Consider the following 23,688-nt stretch of genomic DNA (forward strand, 5'->3'; position numbering starts at 1 on the left):
ATAACACAGTCACTGTCCTCACAAGTAGCACAGTCACTGTCCTCACAAGTAGCACAGTCACTGTCCTCACAAGTAGCACAGTCACTGTCCTCACAAATAACACAGTCACTGTCCTCACAAGTAGCACAATCACTGTCCTCACAAGTAGCACAGTCACTGTCCTCACAAATAACACAGTCACTGTCCTCACAAGTAGCACAGTCACTGTCCTCACAAATAACACAGTCACTGTCCTCACAAGTAGCACAGTCACTGTCCTCACAAGTAGCACAGTCACTGTCCTCACAAGTAGAACAGTCACTGTCCTCACAGATAACACAGTCACACATACACAGGTAGACAGATGTATTCACTGTATGAGAGAGCATGTCTATGTGCTATGAAGCACATCCACTATAACACGGAACCCAGACCGGCTGCGTCATCCCGCATAAATTTATTTTGTCCCCCCACACCAAACGTGATCACGACACGCAGGTTAAAATATCAAAACAAACTCTGAACCGAATATATTAATTTGCGGGACAGGTCGAAAAGCATTAAACATTTATGGCAATTTAGCTACTTAGCTTGCACTTGCTAGTTAATTTGTCCTATTTAGCTAGCTTGCTGTTGCTAGGTAATTTGCCCTGGGATATAAACATTGAGTTATTATTTCACCTGAAATGCACAAGGTCCTCTACTCCGACAATTAATCCACACATAAAACGTTCAACCGAATCGTTTCTAGTCATCTCTCCTCCTTCCAGGCTTTATCTTCTCTGGACTTTATATTGCGATTGGCAACTGTCATAAATTAGGTGCATTACTGCCACCGACCTCGTTCGTCTTTCAGTCACCCACGTGGGTATAACCAATGAGGAGATGGCACGTGGGTACCTGCTTCTATAAACCTGTCACCCTGGACTAGGTGGGTGCAGGAATCAGATGCAGAGAGAGAGAGTAACTGAGCTGAAGTGCTTTACTCTTGCACACCAAAATAATAAGCCCAACACAATACAGGACGCAGGACACTATACAAGACAACCCAAAAACCACAGGGTGTCAAGTAAAGAAATGAAAATCCACCACTACCTAACATGCACACACATAACATAAAGACAATCCACCACTACCTAACATGCACACACATAACATAAAGACAATCCACCACTACCTAACATGCACACACATAACATAAAGACAATCCACCACGACCTAACATGCACACACGTAACATAAAGACAATCCACCACTACCTAACATGCACACACGTAACATTAAGACAATCCACCACTACCTAACATGCACACACGTAACATTAAGACAATCCACCACTACCTAACATGCACACACATAACATTAAGACAATCCACCACTACCTAACATGCACACACGTAACATTAAGACAATCCCGCACAAAACTAGGGCGGGTCAAACTACTACATATAGGGAAGCTAATTAAACCAAAATAAACACAGGTGAAACTAATAAGACAAAAACCAACAGACAAACGAAAAAGGGATCGGTAGCGGCTAGTAGGACGGTGACGACGACCGCCGAGCGCCGCCCGAACAGGCAGGGGAGCCAACTTCTAGTAGGACGGTGACGACGACCGCCGAGCGCCGCCCGAACAGGCAGGGGAGCCAACTTCGGCGGAAGTCGTGACAAAACCAATGAGGAGGTGGGAGAGGCAGGACTTGCAGCGTGATCTGCGTCACAAATAGAACTGACTTCTTTTTTAGTCCTTGGCAACGCAGATGCTGGTTGGCTCGCACGAGCAGTGTTAGTGCAATAATTCAATAATATAGTGGTCAGGGTATAACCCTTTTTCTTACTGTATCTGTATTTTCAATGCTACTTGAAGGGATACCACATTGGTAAACTCCTATGGGTTTCATTCTTTAGTCAACATGGTAATTATCATGCCAAAGGGAGCACTTTGCCGGGTCGTGCTACCTAGTCCCGCGGGTCGTTTATTGGACTGGTATTGTGATGGCCGTCAATGTGGCAACAGCTAAACGGCGGATGTGTGTCAAACAGGATCAACCTCGTCTTTCTCTCATATGTCTTCGTTTCTAACTGTGTGCTAACAAGCTAGCGCCTCTTAGGTTTTTCAGCGAGACTCTTTTAGCCCTGTGTCACTTTCTTTTCTGTGTGAGGCTTGATTATATTGGACAGAGGTCACTTGAAATGTAGTATATATTCCTGTCCGCTCTTCCTCTCTCTGTCCGTCTCTCTTCTTCCTCTCTCTATCCATCTCTCTTCTTCATCTCTATCCATCTCTCTATCCATCTCTCTTCTTCATCTCTCCATTCCTCTCTCTATCCATCTCTCTTCTTCATCTCTCTATCGATCTCTCAATCCATCTCTCTTCTTCCTCTCTCTATCCATCTCTCTATCCATCTCCCTTCTTCATCTCTCTATCCATCTCTCTATCCAACTCTCTTCTTCATCTCTCTATCCATCTCTCTATCCATCTCTCTATCCAACTCTCTTCTTCATCTCTCTATCCATCTCTCTATCCATCTCTCTTCTTCATCTCTCTATCCATCTCTCTATCCAACTCTCTTCTTCATCTCTCTATCCATCTCTCTTCTTCATCTCTCTATCATCTCTCTATCCATCTCTCTATCCCTCTCTTCTTCCTCTCTCTATCCACCTCTCTCCATTCCTTTCTCTATCCATTTCTCTTCTGCATCTCTCTATCCATTTCTCTTCTGCATCTCTCTATCTACCTCTCTATCCACCTCTCTATCCACCTCTCTCCATTCCTCTCTCTTCTTCATCTCTCTATCCAGTTCCCTTCTTCATCTCTCTAACTATCCCTGTATAGTTCCTTCTGTTCTCTAACCACCTCTCCGTTCACAGGGCTCCAGTGGCTTCCCTGGATTCCTCGGCTCCAACGGAGAGAAAGGAGGAAGGGTGAGGCTCTTTAGATCATTCCATGTCTCGTAACATGTCTCGTAACATGTCTCTTCACCCTCTTCTATGTATTTAATGATCTGTTATTTTACCAGGTAAGTTGACTGAGAACACGTTCTCATTTGCAGCAACGACCTGGGGAATAGTTACAGGGGAGAGGAGGGGGGGATGAATGAGCCAATTGTAAACTGGGGATTTTTAGGTGACCGTGATGGTTTGAGGGCCAGATTGGGAATTTAGCCAGGACACCTCTAGGACACCAGTCTGAAATACTCTTGTGGAACTACATTCCTTAACCTCCAAGTAGGATTAAGAAGAACTACTGTCAAAGTAAAGTAGGACAAGTAGATTCAAGAAGAACTACTGCCAAAGTAAAGTACGACAAGTAGATTCAAGAAGGACTACTGCCAAATTAAAGTAGGACAAGTAGATTCAAGAAGAACTACTGCCAAATTAAAGTAGGACAAGTAGATTCAAGAAGGACTACTGCCAAATTAAAGTACGACAAGTAGATTCATGAAGGACTACTGCCAAAGTAAAGTAGCACAAGTAGCGTCAAGAAGAACTACTGCCAAAGTAAAGTAGGACAAGTCAATTCAAAAACTACTGCCAAAGTAAATAATCAAGTCAGTACAACTCAATAGTAGGGGAAGTGGAGTGGAACATCGAAGTCTAGCACTGCCCAGCAGGAGTCCAGTGAAGAGAGGATGAGAGGAGGGAGGAGAGGGGAGGGAGAGAGGAGAAGAGGGGGGGGGGAGTAAGAAGGGGGAGAGGGAATTGGTAAAAGAGGCTCCTTTCCTCTCAAACAGACAGACAGACAGACAGACAAACGGTGAGGAGTGAGAAGTAGACACACTTAGTCTACATCCCAAATGGTACCTTGTTCCCTATTTAGTGCACTACTTTACACCAGGGATCTATGGGGACCTAGTGCACTAAATAGGGAATAGAGTGCCATTTTGGGACATTAACCCTAGACACATCAGGAGCCGATATGCCAGAGCTGACAGGCAGGTCACGCTGTCAACTTTAAGTAACTCTGGGTAATGTGGGTATATGTCAACTCACCGCGTGCCCTGATTTTCAGATTTATTTCTCTAAAAGATGTTTGCAGATCGTTTTATCTCATTCGTCCACAGAGCAGTCTGTCTGTCTGAGGGAGCTATAGTGTGTTTGAATGATCTTAACTTTGTGTGTATAGATTCATCTGTAATTACTGTTTACCTCATGTTTATCAGTCAATATATATAGTCAATGTATCCTTTCTATTTCTCTCATATCAAGTTTGATTGTTTGTTTGAGATCCCCCCCTCCTCCCAGGTCTCACGAATAAAGATGTTTGTGTGGTTGTTTTTCAGGGTATCGCTGGTAAATCTGGACCCAGAGGACAACGTGGCCCAACGGTATTTTTATTTATTTCACCTTTATTTAACCAGGTAGGCTAGTTGAGAACAAGTTCTCATTTGCAACTGCGACCTGGCCAAGATAAGGCATAGCAGTGTGAACAGACAACACATGGAGTAAACAATTAACAAGTCAATAACACAGTAGAAAAAAGGGGAGTCTATATATACATTGTGTGCAAAAGGCATGAGAAGGTAGGCAAATAATTACAATTATGCAGATTAACACTGGAGTGATAAATGATCAGAAGGTTATGTACAGGTAGAGATATTGGTGTGCAAAAGAGCAGAAAAATAAATAAATAAAAACAGTATGGGGATGAGGTAGGTGAAAATGGGTGGGCTATTTACCAATAGACTATGTACAGCTGCAGCGATCGGTTAGCTGCTCAGATAGCAGATGTTTGAAGTTGGTGAGGGAGATAAAAGTCTCCAACTTCAGCGATTTTTGCAATTCGTTCCAATCACAGGCAGCAGAGAACTGGAACGAAAGGCGGCCAAATGAGGTGTTGGCTTTAGGGATGATCAGTGAGATACACCTGCTGGAGCGCGTGCTACGGATGGGTGTTGCCATCGTAACCAGTGAACTGAGATAAGGCGGAGCTTTACCTAGCATGGACTTGTAGATGACCTGGAGCCAGTGGGTCTGGCGACGAATATGTAGCGAGGGCCAGCCGACTAGAGCATACAAGTCGCAGTGGTGGGTGGTATAAGGTGCTTTAGTGACAAAACGGATGGCACTGTGATAAACTGCATCCAGTTTGCTGAGTAGAGTGTTGGAAGCTATTTTGTAGATGACATCGCCGAAGTCGAGGATCGGTAGGATAGTCAGTTTTACTAGGGTAAGTTTGGCGGCGTGAGTGAAGGAGGCTTTGTTGCGGAATAGAAAGCCGACTCTTGATTTGATTTTCGATTGGAGATGTTTGATATGGGTCTGGAAGGAGAGTTTAGAGTCTAGCCAGACACCTAGGTACTTATAGATGTCCACATATTCAAGGTCGGAACCATCCAGGGTGGTGATGCTGGTCAGGCGTGCGGGTGCAGGCAGCGAACGGTTGAAAAGCATGCATTTGGTTTTACTAGCGTTTAAGAGCAGTTGGAGGCCACGGAAGGAGTGCTGTATGGCATTGAAGCTCGTTTGGAGGTTAGATAGCACAGTGTCCAAGGACGGGCCGGAAGTATATAGAATGGTGTCGTCTGCGTAGAGGTGGATCAGGGAATCGCCCGCAGCATGAGAAACATCATTGATATATACAGAGAAAAGAGTCGGCCCGAGAATTGAACCCTGTGGCACCCCCATAGAGACTGCCAGAGGACCGGACAGCATGCCCTCCGATTTGACACACTGAACTCTGTCTGCAAAGTAATTGGTGAACCAGGCAAGGCAGAACCTGGAAACTCATCAGTCGGTCCGCAGTCTATTCTCTCTCTTCTAACACAACACCATCTCTGAGTTGCTATGATGATGATTGGTCACCTCTGTGTTCCTGTAATCTAGGGTCCCCGTGGTGGAAGAGGTGCCAGAGGACCAACTGGAAAGCCAGGTGCTAAGGTCAGTTTATATCCGTCTCTAAGTCGAGTAGAAGATAAGTGTCACCTAACCAGGACGATGACCCATCCAGAAACATCTTCTAGCCATATTTGGTTCTATGAATAAACGGCAAATTACATCAAGTGAAGCTCAGATGTTTGAATGTATATAACATGATTTGACCCGGGCCTACTTTACAATATTATAATAATAATAATAATAATAATAATAACATAATAATAATAATAATAATAACAATAATAATAATAATAATAACATAATAATAATAATAACAATAATAATAATAATAATAATAATAATAATAACATAATAATAATAATAATAATAATAACATAATAATAATAATAATAATAATAATAATAACATAATAATAATAATAATAATAACAATAATAATAATAATAATAATAATAATAATAATAACAATAATAATAATAATAATAATAATAATAATAACAATAATAATAACAATAATAATAATAATAATAATAACAATAATAATAATAATAATAATAATAATAATAATAATAATAATAATAATAATACTAATAATAATAATAATATTAATAATAATAATAGTAATAATAATAATAATAATAATAATAATAACTTTATTTGTGTAGCGCTTTTCAATACTAATAAGGAAGTGCATCACATCATTAAATAATACAATCAAATAAAATACTAACAATAAGAAGGAGAAATGAAAAACAAAAGATAGCTATTTAAAATCTAACATTAAAACCATCTTTCTAAAAGTATATTCTCAGCAGGGATTTAAAACGAGGCACTGGGTCTGCAAGCCTGATCTCTGGCAGACCATTCCACAGTCTAGTGGCCCTAATGGAAAATGCCCGGTCTCCTTTATTTTTCAACCTAGACTCTGGAATGGTCGTCTCTTCACTTGTGAAGAGTAGCCACGCTAGCTTGGTCACCCGGGAGCAGCGAAACTGAATGCTATGATTGAGGATGATGTCACCAAGAGGAAGGATATACAGGGGGGGGGGGGGATGGGCCCCAGAACTGAGCCCTGAGGGACACAATAGTGAAAAAAGTGTTTGGGGTGATACAGAACCACCCGTGCTCGCTGAGGCAAATCTGCCACAAAGATATGACCTGAAGCAGTCAAGGACAATGCCGAAGATTCCAACCCATCTCTCCAGCCCAGATCTGACTGTGTTTGTCTGCTCCACAGGGAACATCAGGCAACGACGGACCTCCCGGTGGACCAGGAGAGAGAGTAAGTACTAAATATATGTATTCTGTTCTATTGAAAAAGAATCTGCGGAGATGTTTTAGTTGAAGGTCATTGGGGGGAGGTTGGAGGATTAAGGATGGTTTTAGTTGGAGGTCATTGGGGGGAGGTTGGAGGATTAAGGATGGTTTTAGTTGGAGGCCATTGGGAGGAGGTTGGAGGATTAAGGATGGTTTTAGTTGGAGGTCATTGGGAGGAGGTTGGAGGATTAAGGATGGTTTTAGTTGGAGGTCATTGGGAGGAGGTTGAGGATTAAGGATGGTTTTAGTTGGAGGTCATTGGGAGGAGGTTGAGGATTAAGGATGGTTTTAGTTGGAGGTCATTGGGAGGAGGTTGGAGGATTAAGGATGGTTTTAGTTGGAGGTCATTGGGAGGAGGTTGGAGGATTAAGGATGGTTTTAGTTGGAGGTCATTGGGAGGAGGTTGAGGATTAAGGATGGTTTTAGTTGGAGGTCATTGGGAGGAGGTTGAGGATTAAGGATGGTTTTAGTTTGGAGGTCATTGGGAGGAGGTTGAGGATTAAGGATGGTTTTAGTTGGAGGTCATTGGGGGGAGGTTGGAGGATTAAGGATGGTTTTAGTTGGAGGCCATTGGGAGGAGGTTGGAGGATTAAGGATGGTTTTAGTTGGAGGTCATTGGGAGGAGGTTGAGGATTAAGGATGGTTTTAGTTGGAGGTCATTGGGGGGAGGTTGAGGATTAAGGATGGTTTTAGTTGGAGGTCATTGGGGGGAGGTTGAGGATTAAGGATGGTTTTAGTTGGAGGTCATTGGGAGGAGGTTGAGGATTAAGGATGGTTTTAGTTGGAGGTCATTGGGAGGAGGTTGAGGATTAAGGATGGTTTTAGTTTGGAGGCCATTGGGAGGAGGTTGAGGATTAAGGATGGTTTTAGTTGGAGGTCATTGGGGGGAGGTTGAGGATTAAGGATGGTTTTAGTTGGAGGTCATTGGGAGGAGGTTGAGGATTAAGGATGGTTTTAGTTGGAGGTCATTGGGAGGAGGTTGAGGATTAAGGATGGTTTTAGTTGGAGGTCATTGGGAGGAGGTTGAGGATTAAGGATGGTTTTAGTTGGAGGTCATTGGGAGGAGGTTGAGGATTAAGGATGGTTTTAGTTGGAGGTCATTGGGAGGAGGTTGGAGGATTAAGGATGGTTTTAGTTTGGAGGTCATTGGGGGGAGGTTGAGGATTAAGGATGGTTTTAGTTGGAGGTCATTGGGGGGAGGTTGAGGATTAAGGATGGTTTTAGTTGGAGGCCATTGGGAGGAGGTTGAGGATAAAGGATGGTTTTAGTTGGAGGCCATTGGGAGGAGGTTGAGGATTAAGGATGGTTTTAGTTGGAGGTCATTGGGGGGAGGTTGAGGATTAAGGATGGTTTTAGTTGGAGGTCATTGGGGGGAGGTTGAGGATTAAGGATGGTTTTAGTTGGAGGTCATTGGGAGGAGGTTGAGGATTAAGGATGGTTTTAGTTGGAGGTCATTGGGGGGAGGTTGAGGATTAAGGATGGTTTTAGTTGGAGGTCATTGGGGGGAGGTTGAGGATTAAGGATGGTTTTAGTTGGAGGTCATTGGGAGGAGGTTGAGGATTAAGGATGGTTTTAGTTGGAGGTCATTGGGGGGAGGTTGAGGATTAAGGATGGTTTTAGTTGGAGGTCATTGGGAGGAGGTTGAGGATTAAGGATGGTTTTAGTTGGAGGTCATTGGGAGGAGGTTGAGGATTAAGGATGGTTTTAGTTGGAGGTCATTGGGAGGAGGTTGAGGATTAAGGATGGTTTTAGTTGGAGGTCATTGGGAGGAGGTTGAGGATTAAGGATGTTCATTTTTTCTTCTTTTATCACAGGGACCTCAAGGACCCCAGGGGCCAGTCGGCTTCCCAGGTCCTAAGGGCCCAAACGTAAGTACCCTTCCTAGGACCTAAGGGCCCTAACCTATGTACCCTTCCCACAACCTAAGGGCCCTAACCAATGTACCCTTCCCAGAAACTAAGGGCCCTAACCTATGTACCCTTCCCAGAACCTAAGAGCCCTTACCTATGTACCCTTCCCAGAACCTAAGAGCCCTTACCTATGTACCCTTCCCAGAACCTAAGGGCCCTAACCTATGTACCCTTCCCAGAACCTAAGGGCCCTAACCTATGTACCCTTCCCATAACCTAAGGGCCCTAACTTAAGTACCCTTCCCAGAACCTAAGGGCCCTAACCTATGTACCCTTCCCAGAACCTAAGGGTCCTAACCTGTGTACCCTTCCCAGAACCTAAGGGTCCTTACCTATGTACCCTTCCCAGAACCTAAGGGCCCTAACCTATTTACCCTTCCCAGAACCTAAGGTCCCTAACCTATGTACCCTTCCCAGAACCTAAGGGCCCTAACCTATGTACCCTTCCCAGAACCTAAGGGCCCTTACCTATGTACCCTTCCCAGAATCTAAGGGCCCTAACCTATGTACCCTTCCCAGAACCTAAGGGCCCTAACCTATGTACCCTTCCCAGAACCTAAGGGCCCTAACCTATGTACCCTTCCCAGAACCTAAGGGCCCTAACTTAAGTACCCTTCCCAGAACCTAAGGGCCCTAACCTATGTACCCTTCCCAGAACCTAAGGGCCCTAACCTATGCACCCTTCCCAGAACCTAAGGGCCCTTACCTCTCCTTTAAAATAGCTGATGATACTACATAATGTATTACAGTGTCATTCTACTTCAGCAATGTGGTCCTTATTAACTTAACCTGTCCATCTCATCTCCCTCAGGGGCCCCCTGGTAAAGACGGAATGCCTGGTCACCCTGGGCAGAGAGGAGAGACAGGTTTCCAGGGAAAGACTGGCCCACCTGGGCCTGGAGGTGTTGTAGGACCTCAGGTAGGCCCACACACTACACACTACACACTATGCACTACACACTACACACTACACACTATGCACTACACACTACACACTATATACTATGCACTACACAATACACACTACACACTACACACTATATACTATGCACTACACAATACACACTATGCACTACACACTATGCACTACACACTATGCACTACACACTACACACTACACACTATGCACTACACACTATGCACTACACACTATGCACTACACACTACACACTACACACTATGCACTACACACTATGCACTACACACTATGCACTACACACTATGCACTACACACTACACACAAATACTATGCACTACACAATACACACTACACACTACACACTATGCACTACACACTACACATTACACACTATATACTACACACTACACACTACACACTATGCACTACACACTACACACTACACACTATGCACTACACACTACACACTACACACTATGCACTACACACTACACACTACACACTATGCACTACACACTACACACTACACACTACACACTATATACTATGCACTACACACTACACACTAAACATGTTTATCAGGACACTAGGGGAAAATTAACCTGTAATCATTCACACACTAAATTATGTAAAACATGTACTTGAAAACCTAGTTTTACTAGTTTGCTGTCATCTAATAAGCATAAACATGCGATACAGTATGTAAATCTGGTGTTGTGTCTGTCTGCCAGGGACCAACGGGAGAGACCGGCGGCATCGGAGAGAGAGGACACCCTGGTTCCCCTGGACCCCCCGGAGAGCAAGGTTTACCTGGAGCTGCTGGGAAAGAAGGAGGAAAGGTAAACAAATGACTCGACAATGGTCTCACCTGGCCAAAGCATTTTATGAAGAAAATGGGGGGTGGGGTTGAAAACACAATCACAACTGGGCTTTGTCTATTGAAATACCAGAATAGGAACAATGGATAACAACACTTACTCTTGTCATGGAAAACCTAATGGCACATATCTAACAATGTACGCTAATTTCCAAAAATCTTGAGAATAGATTTCATGAAAATAGCAACAGGTTATTTTCCAAGATCCTCTTTTAAAATATGCTCATTGAAGATGATGACGATTAGATTTAACATTCAGATTGTCAATGTGGAGTAGGTGGAGTAGGTGAAACAGAATCTTAGGATGTTCTGAGTGCAATGTAAGAGAGAAATTACATGTGTGGAGGTTCAATTCTACAACCACCTAAAAAGGAAGTGATTCCCAAACCTTCCATAACAAAGCCATCACCTACAGAGAGATGAACCTGGAGAAGAGTCCCCTAAGCAAGCTGGTCCTGGGGCTCAGTTCACAAACACAAACACACCCCACAGAGCCCCAGGACAGCAGCACAATTAGACCCAACCAAATCATGAGAATAGAAAAGAGAATTACTTGACACATTGGAAAGAATCAACAAAAAAACAGAGCAATCTAGAATGCTATTTGGCCCTAAACAGAGAGTAAACATTGGCAGAATATCTGACCACTGTGACTGACCCAAACTTAAGGAAAGCTTTGACTATGTACAGACTCAGTGAGCATAGCCTTGCTATTGAGAAAGGCCGCTGTAGATAGACCTGGCTCTCAGGAGAAAACAGGCTATGTGCACACAGCCCACAAAATGAGGTGGAAACTGAGCTGCACTTCCTAACCTCCTATGCCATATTAGAGACACATATTTCCCTCAGATTACACAGACACAAATAGAATTCTAAAAGCAAATCCAATTTTGGTTAACTCCAATATCTACTGGGTGAAATACCACAGTGTGCCATTACAGCAGCAAAATGTGTGACCTGTTGCCACAAGAAAAGGGCAACCAGTGAATAACAAACACCATTATGGTCCAGGAATAGAACAGAGATAGACTGGGGTGATCCAGGAATAGAACAGAGATAGATTGGGGTGATCCAGGAATAGAACAGAGATAGGCTGGGGTGGTCCAGGAATAGAACAGAGATAGACTGGGGTGATCCAGGAATAGAACAGAGAGAGACTGGGGTGATCCAGGAATAGAACAGAGATAGATTGGGGTGATCCAGGAATAGAACAGAGATAGACTGGGGTGATCCAGGAATAGAACAGAGATAGACTGGGGTGATCCACGAATAGAACAGAGATAGACTGGGGTGATCCAGGAATAGACTGGGGTGATCCAGGAATAGACTGGGGTGGTTCCAGGAATAGAACAGAGATAGCCTGGGGTGATCCAGGAATAGAACAGAGATAGACTGGGGTGATCCAGGAATAGAACAGAGATATACTGGGGTGATCCAGGAATAGAACAGAGATAGACTGGGGTGATCCAGGAATAGAACAGAGAGAGACTGGGGTGGTACAGGAATAGAACAGAGAGAGACTGGGGTGGTACAGGAATTGAACAGAGAGAGACTGGGGTGGTACAGGAATTGAACAGAGATAGACAGCCTATGCCTGTCATGATATACCCTATCTCATGTAGTCTTCCTCTATCTCTCCTCCAGGGTGACCCAGGTCCAATGGGTACGTCTGGGAAGGTTGGCCCAGCCGGGCTCCGGGGCTTCGCTGGACAGAGAGGTCTTCCTGGGGCTAATGTAAGGAACTGTTCCCCTTGCATCTACACAGCAATCTCCATGGAAACACCACGTTATCAACACATACACAGTCTATAGAGACTGCTATCAGGACATATACAGTATATAGAGGCTGTTATCAACACATATACAGAATATAGAGACTGTTATCAACACATTTACAGTATATAGAGACTGTTATCAGGACATATACTGTATATAGAGACTGTTCTCAGGACATATACTGTATAGAGAGACTGTTGTCAGATCCCATATTACCACCAGCTGATCGTGATACTGGTACCTCCCTAGATATGTACCAGCTGATCGTGATACTGGTACCTCCCTAGATATATACCAGCTGATCGTGGTACTGTTACCTCCCTAGATATATACCAGCTGATCGTGATACTGGTACCTCCCTAGATATATACCAGCTGATCGTGATACTGGTACCTCCCTAGATATATACCAGCTGATTGTGGTACTGGTACCTCCCTAGATATATACCAGCTGATCGTGATACTGGTACCTCCCTAGATATATACCAGCTGATTGTGGTACTGGTACCTCCCTAGATATATACCAGCTGATCGTGATACTGGTACCTCCCTAGATATGTACCAGCTGATCGTGATACTGGTACCTCCCTAGATATGTACCAGCTGATCGTGATACTGGTACCTCCCTAGATATATACCAGCTGATCGTGGTACTGTTACCTCCCTAGATATATACCAGCTGATCCTGATACTGGTACCTCACTAGATATATACCAGCTGATTGTGTTACTGGTACCTCCCTAGATATATACCAGCTGATTGTGTTACTGGTACCTCCCTAGATATATACCAGCTGATCGTGGTACTGGTACCTCCCTAGATATATACCAGCTGATCGTGATACTGGTACCTCCCTAGATATATACCAGCTGATCGTGATACTGGTACCTCCCTAGATATGTACCAGCTGATCGTGATACTGGTACCTCCCTAGATATGTACAAGCTGATCGTGATACTGGTACCTCCCTAGATATATACCAGCTGATCGTGGTACTGTTACCTCCCTAGATATATACCAGCTGATTGTGTTACTGGTACCTCCCTAGATATATACCAGCTGATTGTGGTACTGGTACCTCCCTAGATATATACCAGCTGATCGTGGTACTGGTACCTCCCTAGATATATACCAGCTGATCGTGATACTGGTACCTCCCTAGATATATACCAGCTGATCGTGGTACTGGTACATCCCTAGATATATACCAGCTGATCGTGGTACTGGTACCTCCCTAGATATATACCAGCTGATCGTGATACTGGTACCTCCCTAGATATGTACCAGCTGTTAAGGTCATCTCTGGGTTAGAGGATATTCGTTCTAATGGACTTGCTAATAGGTTCGCCATATTTAAAACAATCAGAGTTGATAGACACGTTCTCTCAATATGCAGTAGGCAACGTATTTGTGTAGTCACACATGTTGCATCCATACTTGATCCTTTAATAGACAGAGTCGGAGAGACCTATTACCTAGGCTGAACACACACACACACACACTCACACACACACACACACACACACACACACTCACACACACACACACACACACACACACACACACTCATACTCCTCTCCTCCCGGTCTTTTAGTGAGAGCCACACGAGCGATTTATGGGTCAATAAATAACTTTCAGTGCTGTTGTGGTACTTCCAGGGTTCTAATACACAGTGGTAGACTGTGGCAGGGGAGAGATGAGAGCACACACACACACACACACACACAACTACACACACACACACACACACACACACACACACACACACTCACACACACACTCACACACACACACACACACACACACACAACTACACTCACACACCCATACACACACACACACACCCACCCATACACACACACACACACAACTACACGCACACAACTACACTCACACACCCATACACACACACACACACCCACCCATACACACACACACACACACACACACACACACACACACACACACACACACACACACACACAACTACACACACACAACTACACTCACACACCCATACACACACACACACACCCACCCATACACACACACACACACAGCTACACGCACACAACTACACTCACACACCCATACACAGACCCATACAAACGCTCCACCGCCCTCTGGCTCTGTCTGTCTTGGCTGAGCCTCAGTGTGTAAATGTAAATGACCAATTAGACCAAAAGCCAAAAGCCTTGCCAGCCTCTGGCCCAGCAGCAGCACGAATCAGATGGTACCTCTACCACTAGTACTGCTGGTGACACCACCATGATGGCTAGGAGTTACGACCGTGTGGTTGGGACCAGGAGTTACGACAGTGTGGTTGGGACCAGGAGTTACGACAGTGTGGTTGGGACCAGGAGTTACGACCGTGTGGTTGGGACCAGGAGTTACGACCATGTGGTTGGGACCAGGAGTTACGACCGTGTGGCTGGGACCAGGAGGTATGACTGTGTGGCTGGGACCAGGAGTTACGACAGTGTGGCTGGGACCAGGAGTTACGACAGTGTGGTTGGGACCCGGAGTTACGACCGTGTGGCTGGGACCAGGAGTTACGACCGTGTGGTTGGGACTAGGAGTTACGACCGTGTGGTTGGGACTAGGAGTTACGACCGTGTGGCTGGGACCCGGAGTTACGACCATGTGGTTGGGACTAGGAGTTACGACCGTGTGGCTGGGACCAGGAGTTACGACCGTGTGTCTGGGACCAGGAGTTACGACCGTGTGGTTGGGACCAGGAGTTACGACCGTGTGGCTGGGACCAGGAGTTACGACCGTGTGGTTGGGACCAGGAGTTACGACCATGTGGCTGGGACCCGGAGTTTCGACAGTGTGGCTGGGACCAGGAGTTACAACCATGTGGCTGGGACTAGGAGTTACGACCGTGTGGCTGGGACTAGGAGTTACGACCGTGTGGTTGGGACCAGAAGTTACGACCATGTGGTTGGGACCAGGAGTTACGACCGTGTGGTTCTGACCAGGAGTTACGACCGTGTGGCTGGGACCCGGAGTTACGACAGTGGGGCTGGGACCAGGAGTTACGACCATGTGGCTGGGACTAGGAGTTACGACCGTGTGGCTGGGACTAGGAGTTACGACCGTGTGTTTGGGACCAGGAGTTACGACCGTGTGGTTGGGACCAGGAGTTACGACAGTGCGGCTGTGACTAGGAGTTACGACCGTGTGGTTGGGACCCGGAGTTTCGACAGTGTGGCTGGGACCAGGAGTTACGACCATGTGGCTGGGACTAGGAGTTACGACCGTGTGGCTGGGAATAGGAGTTACGACCGTGTGGTTGGGACCAGGAGTTACGACCATGTGGTTGGGACCAGGAGTTACGACCGTGTGGTTGGGACCAGGAGTTACGACCTCACAGATACACTCTCTCTCTCTCTCTCTCTCTCTCTCTCTCTCTCTCTCTCTCTCTCTCTCTCTCGTTCTCTTTCTATCTCCCTCTCTCACACACACAAACACACACACACACACACCTACTCAGCCACACTCTCTCTTTCATACACACAGATATGTACACACACAGTCTAACCCTCCTCTCCTCTCTCTTTTCTCTTGTTCTCTCCATCCAGGGTCCAGGTGGTTTGAAGGGAGGCGAAGGACCACAGGGTGCCCAAGGCCCCGTCGTAAGTATTGCGTTACCATGGTTATCCCGTCACTCCCGCCACCGTAGTGAGAAAATTATTTTAGAGACTCTGAGCAACACATGGTACTGAGGTCTGTTTATAGCCTGGTAGGCAGGACAGGTGGTTGGTCCATAATGAGGTCTGATTATAGCCTGGTAGGCAGAGTAGGTGGTTGGTCCATAATGAGGTCTGATTATAGCCTGGTAGTCTAGTAGGCAGAGCAGGTGGTTGGTCCATAATGAGGTCTGTTTATAGCCTGGTAGGCAGGACAGGTGGTTGGTCCATAATGAGGTCTGATTATAGCCTGTTAGTCTAGTAGGCAGAGCAGGTGGTTGGTCAATAATGAGGTCTGTTTATAGCCTGGTAGGCAGGACAGTTGGTTGGTCCATAATGAGGTCTGATTATAGCCTGGTAGTCTAGTAGGCAGAGTAGGTGGTTGGTCCATAATGAGGTCTGATTATAGCCTGGTAGTCTAGTAGGCAGAGTAGGTGGTTGGTCCATAATGAGGTCTGATTATAGCCTGGTAGTCTAGTAGGCAGAGTAGGTGGTTGGTCCATAATGAGGTCTGATTATAGCCTGGTAGTCTGGTAGGCAGAGTAGGTGGTTGGTCCATAATGAGGTCTGATTATAGCCTGGTAGTCTGGTAGGCAGAGCAGGTGGTTGGTCCATAATTAGGTCTGATTATAGCCTGGTAGTCTGGTAGGCAGAGCAGGTGGTTGGTCCATAATGAGGTCTGATTATAGCCTGGTAGTCTAAGAGGCAGAGTAGGTGGTTGGTCCATAATGAGGTCTGATTATAGCCAAGGTAGTCTGGTAGGCAGAGCAGGTGGTTGGTCCATAATGAGGTCTGATTATAGCCTGGTAGGCAGAGCAGGTGGTTGGTCCATAATGAGTTCTGATTATAGCTTGGTAGGCAGGACAGGTGGTTGGTCCATAATGAGGTGTGATTATAGCCTTGTAGTCTGGTAGGCAGAGCAGGTGGTTGGTCCATAGTGAGGTCTGATTATAGCCTGGTAGTCTGGTAGCCAGAGCAGGTGGTTGGTCCATAATGAGGTCTGATTATAGCCTGGTAGGCAGAGCAGGTGGTTGGTCCATAATGAGGTCTGATTATAGCCTGGTAGGCAGAGCAGGTGGTTGGTCCATAATGAGGTCTGATTATAGCCTGGTAGGCAGGACAGGTGGTTGGTCCATAATGATGTCTGATTATAGCCTGGTAGCTTGTTATTTCATTCAGTTGACTCTCTATTCAATGATATTGAACACCGTGTTTGGAAATCTGTTTTTATGTGTTTTTATCAAGATTGGATGTTGGGGTGTTTTGTTAATTCACTGCCAAACTTCACTCACTCGTATGGTGCACTAGTTTGTGTCTGTCAGCTAGAAGCAGCAGGATACAAAATTCTCCGTAACTGAGTGGGCTGGTTTCTCTTTGAACCCTCAATGATGTCTGCTCTACCACAGCGACTCCCCAAAGATGCATGATGGGAATGTGAATGTGAGAATGTTAAATCTCCTACAGTTGGAGGGAATTGAATCTCTTAGAGGTATGCATGACAGACAGGCGGCTTTGAACTGTCTGACATTTAGTCAGAGCGATAAACACTGTCTCTCTATAATTGGTTAAAAGCGACAGACCACTGTTAGAGAGATGGTAGATTAGGCCAGAGGAGAAGAGAGAAGAGAATGAGAGGAGAGGAGAGGAGAGGAGAGGAGAGGAGAGGAGAGGAGAGGAGAGGAGAGGAGAGGAGAGGAGAGGAGAGGAGAGGAGAGAAGAGAATGAGAGGAGAGGAGAGGAGAGGAGAGGAGAGGAGAGGAGAGGAGAGGAGAGGAGAGGAGAGGAGAGGAGATGCACGGCATGCATAATGGAACCAGGAGGGTTTGACAACAAATGAGAGTGTTCCGTGTCATTGGAAGCATTCTCATGTTCTAGAGTTCCAACGTGAGAATGGACGGCATACATAATGGAGGTTCTGAACAAAGGAAAGGGTTCTGATTCTGGTGGTTCTAAATGGTGGAAGATTCTGTCTGACAGGAAAGACTCCGTGCTGGGTAATGGCTGGAAGCCGTTGAAAAGACTGTTTTCTTTATCGCCATGATGTCAGAGAAACTCCCCTTCAAAGAAATTGTATGACTCTGAAAAGTTTCCTGCGCAAACACACACACACACACACACACACACACACACACACACACACACACACACACACACACACACACAGCAGTCATTTGATATTTTCTTTCATCAATTTCTTGCCAGGGGGTGGGTCAGAGTTCAGTTTAGTCAGAAAGTTGTGTGTGTGTGTGTGTGTGTGTGTATGTGTGTGTGTGTGTGTGTGTGTGTGTGTGTGTGTGTGTGTCAGAGGAGATCTCTGCCATGAAACAGACTGGCCCTCAGGGTAGCAGGTGGCTGCTCAGATGTGTCCCTGAATCAACGTGTGTGTGTGTACAGTGTGTACAGTGTGTGTATGACTGTGTGTACAGTTTGTGTGTGTGTGTGTACAGAATGTTTGCGTGTGTGTGTGTGTGTGTGTGTGTGCGCGTGTGTGTGTGTGTGTGTGTGTGCGTGTGTGTTTGCGCAGGAAACTTTTCAGAGTCATACAATTTCTTTGAAGGGGAGTTTCTCTGACATCATGGCGATAAAGAAAACAGTCTTTTCAACGGCTTCCAGCCATTACCCAGCACGGAGTCTTTCCTGTCAGAGGTCTCTCTGTTAACCCTGTCTGAGTGGCCAGTCTGAATACAGCCCTGAGGTCTCTCTGTTAACCCTGAGTGGCCAGTGTGCATACAGCCTTGAGGTCTCTCTGTTAACCCTGTCTGAGTGGCCAGTCTGAATACAGCCCTGAGGTCTCTCTGTTGACCCTGAGTGGCCACACTAGCATACTACTTAGAATACATGCTCAATACATGACTCCGTTCTAGGTAATATACTGTAGTAGCTATTCCTACTAAATAACTAATATTCCTAAACACTGACTATGCTGATAGCTACAGCAGGGATCCTCAACTGTTGGCCCACAGGCCGAATTTGGCCCAAGGGTGGTTTTATTTGGCCCGCAAGTTTTCAAAAATATATCTTTAAAAAAATATATATTGTTGGAAATAAAAAAACTGGAAAAACACCAGGAAATCAGCTCCAAGTGATTTGTATTTAAGAAATCTGTTACCAGGTATTCCCACGCAAAATAGAGAGACACGTGATCGCGTTCAATTTTTTAAACTTTTTTTTTTACCTTTATTTAACTAGGCAAGTCAGTTAAGAACAAATTCTTATTTTCAACGACGGTCTAGGAACAGTGGGGTTAACTGGTCTAGGAACAGTGGGGTTAACTGGTCTAGGAACAGTGGGGTTAACTGGTCTAGGAACAGTGGGGTTAACTGGTCTAGGAACAGTGGGTTAACTGTTCCTGACCAATGGGCCGTTCTGACGTAAGAATGTAAGAAAGGTTTGAAATCATTCTGTTTTAGTCAAACATTATATCTGTTTGCGGTCAATTTGCAATTATTTGTAATTATGTTCATGCCCCCCCGACCATCCGCTCAAGAAGAAAATTGTCCCGCAGCTGAATATAGTTGAGGGATCCCTAAGCTACTGTATTGAGGGAAAATGTACTTACTATGACTGTGATACTGTATGTGGTTTTCCCACCTTCTATTGATGAATTCACTAACTCTAGATAAGAGAGTCAAGTAAATGAATCACTACTGTAAGTGGCTCTGGTTAAGAGAGTCTGCTAAATGAATCACTACTATAAGTGGATCTGGATAAGAGAGTCTGCTAAATGACTCACTACTGTAGTGGATCTAGGTAAGAGAGTCTGCTAAATGACTCACTACTGTAGTGGATCTAGGTAAGAGAGTCTGCTAAATGACTCACTACTGTAAGTGGATCTGGATAAGAGTGTCTGCTAAATGACTCACTACTGTAGTGGATCTAGGTAAGAGAGTCTGCTAAATGAATCACTACTGTAGTGGATCTAGGTAAGAGAGTCTGCTAAATGAATCACTACTGTAAGTGGATTATTTTTGTATTTATTTCACCTTTATTTAACCAGGTAGGCTAGTTGAGAACAAGTTCTCATTTACAACTGCGACCTGGCCAAAATAAAGCATAGCAGTGTGAACAGACAACACAGAGTTACACATGGAGTAAACAATTAACAAGTCAATAACACAGTAGAAAAAAAAAGAGTCTATATACATTGTGTGCAAAAGGCATGAGAAGGTAGGCGAATAATTACAATTTTGCAGATTAACACTGGAATGATAAATGATCAGAAGGTCATGTACAGGTAGAGATATTGGTGTGCAAAAGAGCAGAAAAGTAAATAAATATAAACAGTATGGGGATGAGGTAGGTAAAATTGGGTGGGCTATTTACCGATAGACTATGTACAGCTGCAGCGATCGGTTAGCTGCTCAGATAGCAGATGTTTGAAGTTAGTGAGGGAGATAAAAGTCTCCAACTTCAGCGATTTTTGCAATTCGTTCCAGTCGCAGGCAGCAGAGAACTGGAACGAAAGGCGGCCAAATGAGGTTATGGCTTTAGGGATGATCAGTGAGATACACCTGCTGAAGCGCGTGCTACGGGTGGGTGTTGCCATTGTGACCAGTGAACTGCGATATGGTGGAACCTTACCTAGCATGGACTTGTAGATGACCTGGAGCCAGTGGGTCTGGCGACGAATATGTAGCGAGGGCCAGCCGACTAGAGCATACAGGTCGCAGTGGTGGGTGGTATAAGGTGCTTTAGTAACAAAACGGATGGCACTGTGATAAACTGCATCCAGTTTGCTGAGTAGAGTATTGGAAGCTATTTTATAGATGACATCGCCGAAGTCGAGGATCGGTAGGATAGTCAGTTTTATTAGGGTAAGTTTGGCGGCGTGAGTGAAGGAGGCTTTGTTGCGAAATAGAAAGCCGACTCTAGATTTGATTTTAGATTGCAGATGTTTGATATGAGTCTGGAAGGAGAGTTTACAGTCTAGCCAGACACCTAGGTACTTATAGATGTCCACATATTCTAGGTCGGAACCATCCAGGGTGGTGATGCTAGTCGGGCGTGCAGGTGCAGGCAGCGAACGGTTGAAAAGCATGCATTTGGTTTTACTAGCGTTTAAGAGCAGTTGGAGGCCACGGAAGGAGTGTTGTATGGCATTGAAGCTCGATCTGGATAAGAGAGTCTGCTAAATGAATCACTACTATAAGTGGATATGGATAAGAGAGTCTGCTAAATGAATCACTACTATAAGTGGATCTGGATAAGAGAGTCTGCTAAATGAATCACTACTATAAGTGGATCTGGTTAAGAGAGTCTGCTAAATGAATCACTACTATAAGTGGATCTGGATAAGAGAGTCTGCTAAATGACTCACTACTGTAGTGGATCTGGATCAGAGAGTCTGCTAAATGAATCACTACTATAAGTGGATCTAGATAAGAGAGTCTGCTAAATGACTCACTACTGTAGTGGATCTGGATCAGAGAGTCTGCTAAATGACTCACATGTACGTGTAAATGTGATGGATATTGCAATAGAACAGAATGATTCTCAAAAGGTCAGCGATCGGTCCTGTTGATGTTGGTAATGTGTTGTTGGCTGGGCAGGGTTCTCCTGGAGAACGAGGTGCTGCCGGTCCTGGAGGTCCCATCGGTCTATCAGGACGCACTGGACCCCAGGGAGGCCCGGGTCCAGCCGGAGAGAAGGGGGGCCCGGTGAGTACACACCTCAGAACACACACAGTTCTTAGACTTTATTCAAAACTTTTTATTTGTCAGTCTTTTGTCAAGTGATGTTTTCATCACACAAAAAAAATGTAAATCATGAACCGTGTGTATTTTAACTGTTTGTTGACTGTGGCCCCTAATATCTGTCTGTCCCCAGGGAGAGAAAGGTCCCATGGGACCAGCTGGTCGTGACGGTATCCAAGGTCCAGTTGGTCTTCCTGGCCCTGCAGGCCCCCAGGGGCCCCCTGGAGAGGACGGAGACAAGGTACAGTAACCTATAGTTACATAGACAGACAAGGTACACTAACAGACAGACAATGTACACTAACGTATAGTTATAGAGACGGAGAAGCTACAGTAACCTATAGTTAAAGAGGCAGACAAGGTACGCTAACTCATAGTTGTAGGCCCTGAGATAGACTAGCTTCCTGTCCAGCAGATACACTTGTAAATTAAGCTGCCTCATACTACAGAATTAGCAAATAGGCTCCTGCCCTATGAGCCATTATGGATCCTGACCTATGGGCCGTTCTGCCTCCTGACCTATGGGCCGTTCTGGCTCCTCCCCTTGGGCCGTTCTGGCTCCTGACCTATGGGCCATTCTGACTCCTGCCTTATGGGCCATTCTGGCTCCTGACCTATGGGCCGTTCTGACTCCTGCCCTATGGGCCGTTCTGGCTTGAACAAGGCTTACATACTTACTTTTCAGTAATTGAGAGTTTAGTTCACTGATTGAAGGTATAGTTCAGTAATTCAAAGTTCAGTAATTGAAGGTGTAATTTATAGTTCAGTAATTGACAGTATAGTTCAGTAATTGACAGTTTAGTTCAGTAATTCAATGTTCAGTAATTGACAGTATAGTTCAGTAGTTGAAGGTATAAATCAGTAATTTAGAGTTCAGTAATTGACAGTATAGTTCAGTAATTTACAGTATAATTCAGTAATGTTCAGTAATTGACAGTTCAGTAATTGACAGTATAGTTCAGTAATTGACAGTATAGTTCAGTAGTTGAAGGTATAAATCAGTAATTTAGAGTTCAGTAATTGACAGTATAGTTCAGTAATTCAATGTTCAGTAATTGACAGTATAGTTCAGTAGTTGAAGGTATAAATCAGTAATTTAGAGTTCAGTAATTGACAGTATAGTTCAGTAATTGACAGTATAGTTCAGTAATTTACAGTATAGTTCAGTAATTGACAGTATAGTTCAGTAATTTACAGTATAATTCAGTAATGTTCAGTAATTGACAGTTCAGTAATTGACAGTATAGTTCAGTAATTGGCAGTATAGTTCAGTAATTTACAGTTCAGTAATTGGCAGTATAGTTCAGTAATTGACAGTATAGTTCAGTAATTGAAGGTATAATTCAGTCATTTACAGTTCAGTAACTGACAGTATAATTCAGTAATTGACAGTATAGTTCAGTATTTGAAGATTTAATTCAGTAATTTATAGTTCAGTAATTGACAGTATAGTTCAGTAATTAACTGTATAATTCAGTCATTTACAGTTCAGTAATTGACAGTATAGTTCAGTAATTGACAGTACAGTTTAGTAATTGACAGTATAGTTCAGTAATTGACAGAATAGTTCAGTAATTGACAGTATAGTTCAGTAACTGACAGTATAGATCAGTAATTGACAGTATAGTTCAGTAATGGACTGTATAGTTCAGTAATTGAAGATATCATTCAGTAATTTATAGTTCAGTA

General features: G+C 44.5%; 1 protein-coding gene across 2 annotated transcripts in view; it reads left to right on the forward strand.

Moving 5' to 3' along the window:
* LOC110530844 (collagen alpha-1(XI) chain) overlaps window positions 1–23,688 on the forward strand; it is a 224,955-nt gene that overhangs the window by 158,032 nt on the left and 43,235 nt on the right. For both annotated transcript variants that reach the window (XM_090182920.1, XM_036986621.2), the window contains 11 exons: window positions 2,851–2,904; window positions 4,263–4,307; window positions 5,806–5,859; window positions 7,054–7,098; window positions 8,948–9,001; window positions 9,855–9,962; window positions 10,694–10,801; window positions 12,484–12,573; window positions 16,199–16,252; window positions 21,856–21,963; window positions 22,133–22,240. In XM_090182920.1, coding sequence (XP_090039046.1) covers window positions 2,851–2,904; window positions 4,263–4,307; window positions 5,806–5,859; window positions 7,054–7,098; window positions 8,948–9,001; window positions 9,855–9,962; window positions 10,694–10,801; window positions 12,484–12,573; window positions 16,199–16,252; window positions 21,856–21,963; window positions 22,133–22,240 — 828 coding nt within the window. The remainder of the gene's footprint in view (window positions 1–2,850; window positions 2,905–4,262; window positions 4,308–5,805; window positions 5,860–7,053; window positions 7,099–8,947; window positions 9,002–9,854; window positions 9,963–10,693; window positions 10,802–12,483; window positions 12,574–16,198; window positions 16,253–21,855; window positions 21,964–22,132; window positions 22,241–23,688) is intronic.

Source organism: Oncorhynchus mykiss, chromosome 8, assembly GCF_057628025.1.
Source record: "Oncorhynchus mykiss isolate SJ-2025 chromosome 8, ASM5762802v1, whole genome shotgun sequence".
Lineage (NCBI taxonomy): Eukaryota > Metazoa > Chordata > Actinopteri > Salmoniformes > Salmonidae > Oncorhynchus > Oncorhynchus mykiss.